This window comes from Ruditapes philippinarum, unplaced genomic scaffold (assembly GCF_026571515.1).
Source record: "Ruditapes philippinarum isolate M1 unplaced genomic scaffold, ASM2657151v2 ctg323_1_1_1_1, whole genome shotgun sequence".
Taxonomy (NCBI): domain Eukaryota; kingdom Metazoa; phylum Mollusca; class Bivalvia; order Venerida; family Veneridae; genus Ruditapes; species Ruditapes philippinarum.
The window spans coordinates 12,843-25,182 of NW_026856025.1; the positions used below are offsets into that span (position 1 = coordinate 12,843).

The 12,340-nt window shown below is 34.2% G+C and overlaps 1 protein-coding gene across 1 annotated transcript; it reads right to left on the minus strand.

The window, feature by feature from the left end:
- Positions 1–7,960: 7,960 nt before the first annotated feature.
- On the minus strand, positions 7,961–11,076 carry LOC132745167 (uncharacterized). Its single transcript, XM_060733993.1, has 2 exons — positions 10,957–11,076; positions 7,961–8,956 (listed from the first exon to the last, which is right to left on the minus strand). The coding sequence occupies exons 1-2, from the start codon at positions 11,074–11,076 to the stop codon at positions 7,961–7,963; spliced, it is 1,116 nt and encodes a 371-aa protein (XP_060589976.1).
- Positions 11,077–12,340: the final 1,264 nt, after the last annotated feature.

The following is a 12,340-nucleotide window of genomic DNA, read 5'->3' on the forward strand; positions in this document are numbered from 1 at the left end:
CAGAAATCTGGGTATAAACTGTAACAAAATTGGATTTAAGTTGCTAGGTCTATGCTGTAACCCTTCAAAATTAACCTCGCTCTATACTGTAACATTGTTTATTTTTTCAAACGCATTTTACCAACATGAAAATAGGTTCAACTGGTCATTTACTTTTATAAATGTTTCTAAACACAAAGGACTAACGTTTTGTAGATTTACTTTATCTAGGCATGCTTAAATAATGTCGGAATGGGAGAAAAATGCGTTGGTCTCTCGATTCAAATTTTCAAACCGTCAACTCTGCACATTTATGAGACAATATAGAGATAAATCTGCGGTGCAGGGTCTGAAGAAATATATGACTAGATACCGGATTCTGTTCCTTACAAGCAAAGCACAAAATCATCTTTTAGAAACTAAACTACTAGTAGTATGGACCTGAATAAAAAGCACCTACCTCTCTTCCCATAAATAATCCTCCATCTTGAAAATTCTATACTGTAACCGAAAAAACGCGATACTGTAACACGTTCCCTACGATGAAATAATAACAGATGGTATTGAGATGCGGAAAGTTCATCGCTTATGCCGACGCGTATACGGTTAGAGGTTTCGGACTCAAATAACAACCAACACCTTATTGCAAGATACTTTAAGACACCTTTACTGAACATTATCAAGAACCCAAATACCCCCCCCCCCCCCACACCCCAATACTACGTTGTGATGTTGGTACGGGAAACTGCATTGCTTTACTATTGCAGCAATACTTCAGACACGATTCTACAGATCCGATTGCTGGTACTCGAAGCATTGTAGCTGGAGAAAGAACATCTAACCAACGCATTTAGAAGTGGTGGTGTACATTACGACAAAATGGAATCAATTGGTGGATTAATTTTTTTCAAAGACTTACGCGATACATGTGTATTTAATGATCTGGACCCGGTACAATGTGAAAACTTAAAAGTTTGCTCCATGGACCTCATACAAACCGAGTTAGACCGGATTGCACATGAAATAAGGCAACAAACCAGTTCTTCTGTTATGTGTGGTAAACCTGACACAATGTTTTTTTACCAGGTGTGTATGAAACTCACGACTTCGGCAATGCAGTTAACTTTAGAGACGTATATATTTGCAAAGAACATGTATTCACGACCAAAAAGACAATGTGGGGAATTCGTAGAATTTGCACCCCTAGTGAAGCCTTTGGACCCTGATTTAGCACTACAACTGTGTACCAAGTTGAACGATTTAATTTTGAGAAATAAATTTAATATGAATACGCTTAATACGGCTAAGACTGATTTTGTTTCGTGTTATTGATATATACTAGGTTTCTATACATTAAGTTTCAAAAAATAATGTTTTAAAATCATGAAGACGATAGTTAACGATTTCACTTCATTATATGGTTGTTTAAGATATTGGTTTGGAAATATTTAGCAAAATGTTTACAATATATTTGTGAGTTATCATTTAAGTTATAACCACTCTAATTTGCATTATAAGGCATTGTAAAATTGACAGCATTGATGAGTGGTATACCTAAAGGACACCTGTATGCAAAATTTAAGCAAAATTTACCGTAAGGGTTTTGAGTTGCAGGCATTATTATGAGTCAGAACATATACATTAAAAAGGCTTTTTAAAAGAAATACATGTATTGAAAAAAAAATCCGTTGTCATCTAATCATTATCATGTTTTGATAATATATCTATATTATATATTATATCTATATATCTAATATATAACGTAATATCATGTTTTGCAAGTGATGTTTGTTTACATGCAAATAATAACATTCTAGTAATGAACTAGCCATGTTAAATGCATGACTATTCTCGACACGATAGAAATTTGCATGGAAATGTTTCTTTACCCCACCCATTTGAACATTTTCTATCATATCATTCTAAATTTAAAAAATCACTAAAATTACATTTAGTCAAAGGGCTTGTTTCAAAGTTTGCTAAAATCTTTCTAGAAGTATACTGATTCATTCTGTGAAATATGTAAGGCTTTTACCGGCTAGTTTGTAATATACATGTATAAAGCATTGAAAATGTTATATGTCGAATTTGCTCTTAGATTTAGCATTAATTAGGCAATGAATATCTGTAAGAAATGTTAATAATAGAAAACGAGCATATTTTTCCATCTAAATATAGCTAGAAAAATACAAAAATACTGAAGAATAAAAAATGAAGAAAATAAAGTTGGCTCCTATGGGATTCGAACTCACAACCATCTGATTTCATGCAACTAATGTAAATACTCTTGAAATGGAGGTAGTGCATTACAATGGTCATACCTTAACATGTCATTTCTTAAACAGTCTTTGCATGTAATTTTTCACGAAAAGCATACGTGTAGTGAGAATCTTCCTAAAGTTATTTAAAAAATCAAATCTAAACACATTTATGGTACAAGTTAATGGTTTTTCCAACTCAGCAGCCTGTTAATATTAATTTGTAAAGTTTTTACATCACAATATAGGTATGTGCAATTTTGTGACTTTTTACGTAAAATACATGCAGTACTTCCTTTTGTTTTTTGCATACATATTACGAGATTAACTGCACTATATGAATCGACTTCTGGATCAAGCCCTGGTTACAAAAAGGCTGCCCGACTAGGTATAGAACCTCGGTATCCCGCGTAACTGGCAGGGACATTTCCACTATGTCAAATGTCACAGGGGGAGAAAGATATGCAGCCATACCGGAATTCGAACCCGGGCCCCTTACAGGGCTAGTTCTGTCCCGACCGAGATTGCACATCTTCTACTGAATATATTCGTTCCGTGACATATAAATTATACGTGTAATTTCAAGTATGTGTAATTAGATTCAAACGTCTTATTCATTCGCAACAATTAGCAACCATACCTTTTATGATGTATTATGGTATTTAAAAGGAATATACATGTATAATTATGATTGTTATTTCAAAAATAATAATTGATCTTTGTTATAAATGCTGACTTATTTTCTCGTTTTTTTTAGGTTTTGCCTTGTGACTTTTCACTTATAATTTATCACTTTTTACTTATGACTTTTATCTTTTGACTTTTGACTTATAACTTTTGCTATTTTCTGCTACTTTTTAGTAGTAAACATTAGTTTTACTTGATTTTAGATTAATGAAAATAAGCATATTTGTGATACAATCACCAAACGCAAGGGGGCACATCAGCCGAGAGTGGTGTTGAAATCATATAATGTTTACAAGTACATTTAGCCAGCAGCCTCATTTTTGCATTATAAAATCCTCATTTGTTGACAATTTATTATTGTGTTATTGTAACTTTGTTATAATCAAAATAAACTTTTAATTTACCACCGAAATAAACAGTATATAAATGTTACAGAGATTGTTTTAATCTATGTAGAGATAGTGTTCCATTTAAATTATAAGTAAGAGGTTGAAATGAGCAAAGTAGAAATAGAATAGCAATCACTACAGAAGTAAACTGTGTGGAACCAGCCAACTCCCTCAACAGACTACCAAAATATACCTCTACCGAGAGACCACACTACCAAACGTTTTTACCTCACGGTCTAGACCGTGACAGGTTGGCAGAGCTATCAATACTGTTTTGGAATAAATACGTTTAAACAGATAACAACAAACATTGTTTATTCTTCAAACGTGCTTTATTTTGTTTAACAAAATTGCTGTCTTATAAGAAAACAATTGTATTAGATATGCAAAAACAAACTGCATTTGAGCTTCATTATATTTAATTTAAAACAGAGATAAGAAATACAGAGGTAAGCATTTTGTTTCTAAAATAGCACATATGCCTTACTTAAAACACTAAGGAACAGCAAAAAATAAACACTGCCATCAACAAAAACTTCAAGTATTTACATCACAGAAGACATATATACATGCAATATTTCTACAAAACAACACATTGTTGATACGTTACTGATGAAAAACTAAGAAATCATGAGTGTTCTAACGAAGATTTTGAAAAGATAAGATAAATTAGGTAAACTAGCAACGCTAGAGTGTCTGTATTATTATTATTGAAGTCATGATTTTTAAAATCATTTTCAGAGCGTTATTTCTTCATTTCTAAATGTTCAAAAGAGAGAAAAAGAAAAAACAAACATAGTCTCTAGCTAAAAATTTCCAAGTTATCTTTAAGAAAATGTATACATTGTATAATGTATATTTTAAATAACGTCCACAAGTTTTTTGGTTTTTTTCGAGAATGACCGACTTTATATGTAATGGAAATCTTATAGTCTTTTGTAATGAGCTTACCCCAACCCACAGCATGTCGAAAAAGGGAATGTGTAACTTAAGAGAACGATTAAATGTTATAATCAAATTTTCTTTAACAACACAATGCACTCCGTCTCGCCGAGACATATCTGCCAGTAAATTCAAGTTGATGCCTTCAACAGTTTTTGTTTAACAAAATCTAAGTTTAACAAAATCTAAGTATGAAAAAAAAAACCACACAACAAAGGGGAGTTCCTAAATATATGTTAGCTATGAAAGCAAGAAGTATGTTTCTTTCTGCCTCGCCAAGCTATATGAACATGCAAAGTTTGATTTCGAAGTTTTAAAATTAACAAAGGCCAAATACTGAAAATTATGAAAGCCAGAATTATGAATTCATGATTTTTTACACTTTTCTCTGTCTCACCATAACCTGTCTATCGATACAAGTTTTATACCATATTGGTGATATGGACAGGATAAGACGTTTCCAATAAAGCGTCCACAATAAGTAATGGGGTTAAAACTTGAAAATTATCGAGCGTCTGAAACAAGTGTGAAAAAGTAACACTCGTATTCCGAAAATGACTGAATAATTCCATAGACAATAACGAATAAAACCAAATCACCAGTGTTTGGACATTGTGCATTTGCTAAACTGTACTACTTTCCACTCGGAAGGAACGCTGTTTTGCAATGAAACCTCTTAGTCTTCTAAACTGGCTCCGAAAACTTGACAAATTGTATTGCTGATGCTCTTGCAACTGCTTTGTATAGATGAAACCATTCGACAGCACGTCCTTAATTCCTACAGGTAGCTTTACTAGAATTAAAATTAAAAACATTAAAAGTATGTTTTATCTCAATTGAAATGAAATACATATATATACAAAATGAAATACAAAAAATCCCTTAATACATAACTGTATACAAAAGTTTATATACAAATAACATGTACTTTGTACTTGGTAGGTGTCCTAAGTTATTGATACTGAACAAGTGTATAAAGTTTCAATATTATATCATAACTGGTTTATGGGACCATATTTCATAAACCTTCTGACAAAACATTTTAGCTTTAAAAATGGGCATAAGTATGTCAAATTGTGAGCCACTCATACGAAACTTGGTCATTGACCTTAGATGTTAACACTTAATATGTGTTTAAAGTTTCAAAGGAATCGTTAAAATAGTTTTTGAGAAACCATTTTTCATGAAAATTCTAAACCATAAATTCAAAGTCGAAAAAGAGGCATAATTTGATAACAATGAAATTCAGAGATTTCTAACTTAGAGCGTGTTCTAAACAAGTGTGTGAAGTTTCAAAGCTGTATGATTTATTGTTTTTGAAATACCATTTTTCATGAAACTTCTTAACTATAAATTTCTTTGTCAAAATAAGGCCTATAATTTGGTCTATATTCAATATAAGATGGACGAAGAATGAACTACGGGTGAAAACCGATTGAAACTGCAGCAAACAACAATGCGAGACTTATTTGGATTTAAAACTGGAACCCATATAAAAAATAAAGCGTTTGATTCATACGCTGTATGTCAATTTGAGATTATATATGCCTGTTCCGGAAATCAAAATAAAAAATGGATACCAATGCAATGCAATGCAATGCAAGCAAAGTATTTTCTTTTCCTAATCAATTAAAAAGGCTTATATAAGAATAACATTCTGTTCTTGCATATGAGCCCACATATTTTGTTTTTTAAATAAGTCTCCAGGAAACTTAGGTAAATGAACTTACCTCGTCTGAATCGTTGTCATATTCTGCCATATTTTCCTTGGAAATTATGAGGCAAGCACGTGGGACAATAACAAAATCCATAAGTCATAAATCAAAAGTCATAAATCAAAAGTCACAAATCAAAAGTCATAAGAAAATAGTAAAATAAATCTATAAGTCGAAACTCAAAAGTGACCCTCCAAGGCTTCCATAATAATCCCTTCACTTTCTTACATAAACTAAAAACCAAAAATTCACTGTTACTGAAGTGGAGATACTTTCACAAGGAATACAAACTAAACATAAGATTTATCATTTGAAAGATATTCCAATGAATATCATAGTGTATATAAAATTGCTTTTTGTTTTATTAATATTTTATTACTTGTAACTGAAATAATACAATGGGCATATTTTAATTAGTGGCAACGACAGCGCTTTTTTTAATAATTCATACCTGTGAAAAATGATCAATAGATTCCTTCAAAATATTCATCATGGACCTTTCCTCAGATTCCATTCCGAAAAAGCAATTTTGAACTGATTTCTGGGTATACTGTTTATACGCTGGAATAGAGCGCTTCCGACGGCACTACGGGTTTCGAACCAGAGACCGCGAAGAGAAGATTTGATATATGGATTTAACCGAAAGTCGCATGGAGAAAGATCAGGATTATAAGCGGGATGTAGCAAAAGGTCAATTCTCTGCTCCTCTAAATAAGCTTGAACCAAGACGGACCGGTGAGCAGGTGCATTATCATAGTGTTATTTGATCCTGCGCACCCCGGACCTTGGGTTCTTTGTAATATAGTGATTAACTGCAGCGATGAGAACATGGTCACGGGACACTACCCCTCTCAGGCACAGCGACACGGGCAACTAGTCTATCACTGTTAAAAAATAGAGCGTACAAAACTCTTTTTAACGCTCCTGCTACGTCGAGCAACAACTAGGTGATTACTGTTTTCGCCTACCCACATTTTGTTACTAAGTTAATTGTCGGGATTTAAAAAAAAATAAAGCCAGGTTTCTTCCCCTTGACAGTTTCTCTCAGGCGTCTAGGGTCTTGACCTTTAAACCTAGTCAATAAGGCCGAGACTTTTTCAACCCGCTCCCTTTTCTGGTCAGAAGTTAGCAAAATGCGAGATTCAACGGGCGCACGCTTTCCTTGACTAACTTTTCTTCCAAGATGGAAAACACATATGACGCACTGAGGCGTCACTTATATCCTCCAAGGTTTATCTTGTATCTTCATAAACAATGTCTTAGACAGTGCATATTTCTTTTTTTTAGAGGTAGCGGAAATTCGCCGCACAAGGCGGGGATCATCCTTTAAGTTAACATAAGTTCTAACTTCCTAAAACATTGACACCCACCTGTCAATTATACGATATGGAAGGGCATTTTCTCTATGTATATGTTAGTGTTCATCCGTGTTGTTCTAAAGAAATTAGAAACTTCGACGGGAGCGATAGCGACAGGAGAATGTTTCTAATTTCTGTAGAACAGCACGGATGAATACTAACATATTTAGTGTCAAGCTTTATTTGGCCTCATTATCATTCACTTAATTACGTCACTATGTGGTTTTATGAAGTACTATGAAAAATAGAAGTCGACTATGGACAGAATTCGAAATAGTATCGACTTTTGTACTTCTATGAAAATTAACGCACAGAATTTTTAAGAAATACAGCGTTTTCATTGGATGACAAATAAAGTTGGACACTAAAAACTAATCAAGATCCGTTTTTATTTCTAACGCGCATTTACCCAATACCCTACGAATTTTGCAATAAGCTCTTTGATCCTCTCTCATATCATAATGCAACTCAGCCATGTTTACAAACCAGTATACAAAATCACATGTATTCCCTTAACCACTACATCCGACAGGAAGAAACAAAACAACTAACTTCATTGTATTTTTTGGTCTCGCAGTGGGACTGACTGGCTGAACCTAAAAGAACGGGCTGCAATGTAAAGGTTCGTACATTCATAAACCAAGATATTTTGAAACTCTGAGTCTCTCATCAACTGAACTTTTTACATAACCATCTTTTGCGGTTTCACTATGCCATCTCCCATGGCGCTTAAATAACCTATCAGGTATGCCATTATTAGCAGCAGCAGTAGCTCCTCCTGCCCTTAGAGAATGGCTACAAAACTTATTTACATCATCAACTAACTTTTTAAACGTCTGTACAAACAAATCTCGGAAATTACTATAAGATAAAGGCTTATCTTGATTCCTTAGCACATGGCCATCTTTAGTAGCAGTAAGACGCCCAAACAGAAAACATTCTGAATCAGGACGGATACCCGTCCAACAAATATATTTTTCTAAATTAGCAACCGGACACAAACACGTGCCGATTCGGGCTATTAATACCCATACTCCTTCACGATACTTATCGGTTTTACTTGATTCAATAAAAATACTTAAGTATGAATCATAAAAACAAATATCACTTCTCTTTAACTTCAACACTTCAGCGGATCTCAAAAAACCAGCAAATGCAATTAAACATATACATATAAATCTTTGATTCATAATGTTTTTCTCAGCGTACATATGACTGAACATTTTATGCAACAATTCTACTGCCATAGGTTCCTTCTTATGTATAGGCTTAGCAAGTTTACGTTTTCCACCTTCTACGACATTTTTCACTAATCTAGAGTCTGTTGGTGAAGGAAATTCAAACAAATCATGATACCACTTAATGCTATATACAGCATTTAAAATTGGACTTATAGTATTTGCAGTTTGTATTAATGACACTATATATAACGCTACATGAAATGCCTTGGCGGGCAAGGCCTCCCCGCTATTAAGCCCATTGGAAATTACCCATTTACGCCAACGGTTAAATCCTCTCTTGTAACTAAGATATGTACTATCCGCTTTAGATTGTTTTAACAGCTCGGGCAACGAGGACACCTTCTCCACCAAGACATCCGGCAAGCCATCAACTTCACATGCATATCTCTGAAAAAATAAATGTACACACAAAACCATAATAAGTACGATTGTTCAAAGTTTAACCACTCAAGGGACACAGCCTTACCGTGACACATTTAGTCTGCCTTATTAAAGCATATAAGTAAAGCGAACATTCTAAACTTTAAGTCCTCTATACCAAATAAGCCTGATTCGTTTTTACAAGGCTGGTAGAAATTTTTACCCGAAGGTAAAATAAGATAATCTATTACAAATGATTGAAAAAGTCCATTTTTGGAACATATCAATGGCCAAAAACTAGCGGATTTCCATTCAGGTACAATCAAAACACCTCGTGCACGGCATGCTTGCATTTTACACAAAACACGTGGTATCAAAATAATTGGTGGTACAAATAAACCAAATACATTTCCCCAGTTATATGTAAAGGCATCAACACCTGAGGTACCTTCACACAAAAATCTTGAGTAAAAACAATCAAGTTTTGCATTGTGTTTAGAAGCAAAAAAGTCAATTTCTAAATTACCCCACCTGCATTGAATTAAATCTAAAATGTGTAAAGATATGCCCCAATCATCTCTTTCTATAACTTTAGAAAAATAATCAGCTATATCATTCTTTTCTCGGGGTAACCATTCAATTTCTAACTGAATACAGTTTTCCATACAAAATTTAAATATCTTAAAAGATAAATCTTGTAACTCAGGTTTCATCGAGCCTTTTGAAACTATACTACATACACCTGTATTGTCACTAAACCATTTGACTCGTTGATAACGAAGTATTTTTACTAAAGCTAACAACACTTTATAAACAGCGCACAATTCTCTCCATGTAGAAGACTTAAACATTTCTGAAGGAGACCATATATCATGCACTATACTAGAACAAGTCTCGACCTCATAACCTGCACACCCAGTGCCACTCGCGTCACTATAAACTATACGCGAACAATATTGTTTGATTGTGAGAGCTGTTTAATATTTAAATGCTGTAAATTGTTTTTCCAAAACAACAATTGAGTGATACTATCTGTTGACAATTCAATATAAGAATTCCAGGTGTTTGCTTTAAGAATATCTAAACTTAGCCACCTCGTCATAATTTGAGAAACAGAGCCAAGCACCACACTCATAGAAATAATCTGGCCAACAAAACTGGCGACTTTTCTAACAGGTAAGCGTTTCTCGCTTAATAAAAGATTTACACATTTTAACGCTTTATCAACTCGACATGCAGGTATATGAATAGTAAAGTTATGCGAGTTCAAAATGGCACCTAACCATTGCAGTTCCTGTACTGGTTCCCAGCAAGATTTATCGACTTTAGGCACTAAACCGGATGAAATTAAATCTGACTTTATTTCTTGCGACAAAGTATTCGCATTTATTAAAGTATCGCCCACCCCAAAACCATCGTCAAGGAACATGATAACTTTCTTTCCTTCACCCCGCCATTTTGCTATAAGCGGACGCATTAACTTGGTGTATATATAACACGCTGATGATAAACCGAAGGGAAGCACCAGAAATTTGTAATAAATTAATTTGCCATTCAAATCGGTCCAACAAAATCCCAAAAAGTCTGTATGAGGTAAGAATATATCTACAAAATGATAGGCCGAATGTATATCGAATTTTATCATGTAGCAACCTTTTTGAATATACATTAATGCCAAACGTAAATCCTCATATTTAACCGATTGTTTCCAAACATGCAAATTAGCGGCACGTAAATCTAATATAAGTATCTTTTTACCATTATTCTGTATCGATACACTAAGAGGATTAACTACCGTCGGTGCACATTTACATTTCATAATAAGTCCTCTATCTAATAAATTGTTAATAGCCTCAGATACAAAAACACTTTCATTTATTGCAGATCTGTTATTACGAGCAAACCTTTCCGACGGCAAAGAAAAGAAAGGAATTTTATATCCATTCTTGATTGTATCTAAAATGAACGGATTCGCACCAATATCGCACCAAAATTTAATAATTATGAGACTTTAATCTATTTCTTACAATAATATCCTTTTGGCCTTGTTCATATTCAAAAAAGTTTTCTGTGAATCTACTGTGATCAATCTCAAAATTATAATAAGAACTATACTCATCTTTGAAATCTACATCTTTAAATTTCATTTTCTTTATGGACCAGTTCATTTCTTTGCGGGGATGTCAGGTTGTTGAGCATATCTGGTGTAGGGGCAATTACGTCTGAAATGCGTCGACTCTCCACAGGCGAAACAGGGGCCAAGGGCCCCACCTCGAAATGACGAGTTGAACGATGAGTGACGAAAAGGGGTTTGCCATTGTTGTTGTTGCTGCTGCTGTTGTTGCTGCCCGGGAAAGGAAAACATATTCCCCAAAGAGGAACGCTGACTATCGGACGTCGCAGTAGCAGACGGTCTAAAGCGCTTTTTAGTCTTTTGCATCGACTTCTTCCTTTTCATAGCACGTGACTATGCACGACTGATTCGAGATTCGTCCTCTGAATCACTTGCTAGAGGGTTACTTTCATACATCCGAACGGTGTCCCAACCACCCTCACTTGAATCGGCGATACGAATGTGCTTGTTTCTCTTTTTTAGAGACTCGGAACATTCATTGACTAGTTCTCGAGCATAGTCCTGCTTGCCGTTCTCTAGCGCCCAAATAACTTGTGAAAGGTTCTCAAACAATTCAGTGTTGAACTGATGCTGAATTTTGTTTCCTTCAAATCGCCATTTAAAGTCCTGTTCACATTTAAACATTTTAACTTCTGACTTCAAAGACAAAGAATTACCTCTAACTTCATCCTTTAAAGAGTTTATTTCATGTCTTTGTTCACGTACCTCGGAAAGTAATTCTTTTATGCTGCTAGATAAGTCCGTATTTTGCTCTGAAGTGAAACTTTCAGACAACGTGGTCATGATGAGCAAATGTACATGTACGTGTAGTAAATTAAACGCATGTATCGAACAGTCAATCCCAAAGCTGAATGACTTACACACTGAAAAATACGCACGTGCAAAACGTGCGCAAAACGACACCTATCGGAACTACGTTATCAAGGGAAATCAATTTTCGACTAATTCGCTTTGCTTAAACGTCGAAAATTACATTTTAAATGACCTGCTAAATGTTTTATTACACGTGCAAATCGTGCAAAATAGACTGTCGGTTAGAAAATTCAATCATCTTTCCAACGGTATGTTAAACATGTACTTTCACGAGCAAATCATATTTAAATTGAGTTGTTGCCACTTATTAAAATATGCCCTTCGTACATGTATTCATATTTGTATACTGAATATTTTTTCTTGACACATCGTAAATGTAAGTTATTAATATATTTTTAAGTGTATATTTGTAAAAATTGTTCAATATACCATGCTATTTTTATAATTCAACTTGTTTGTTTATG

What these genes read in the sequence shown, in the direction of transcription:
- LOC132745167 (XM_060733993.1), bottom strand. Translation starts at nt 11,076, where the DNA reads ATGAAATTTAAAGATGTAGATTTCAAAGATGAGTATAGTTCTTATTAT. An exon ending in AAGGCCAAAAGGATATTATT is followed by an intron (nt 8,957 to 10,956) that starts GTAAGAAATAGA and finishes TTATTTTTTCAG; the next exon opens with AGATATGCATGTGAAGTTGA.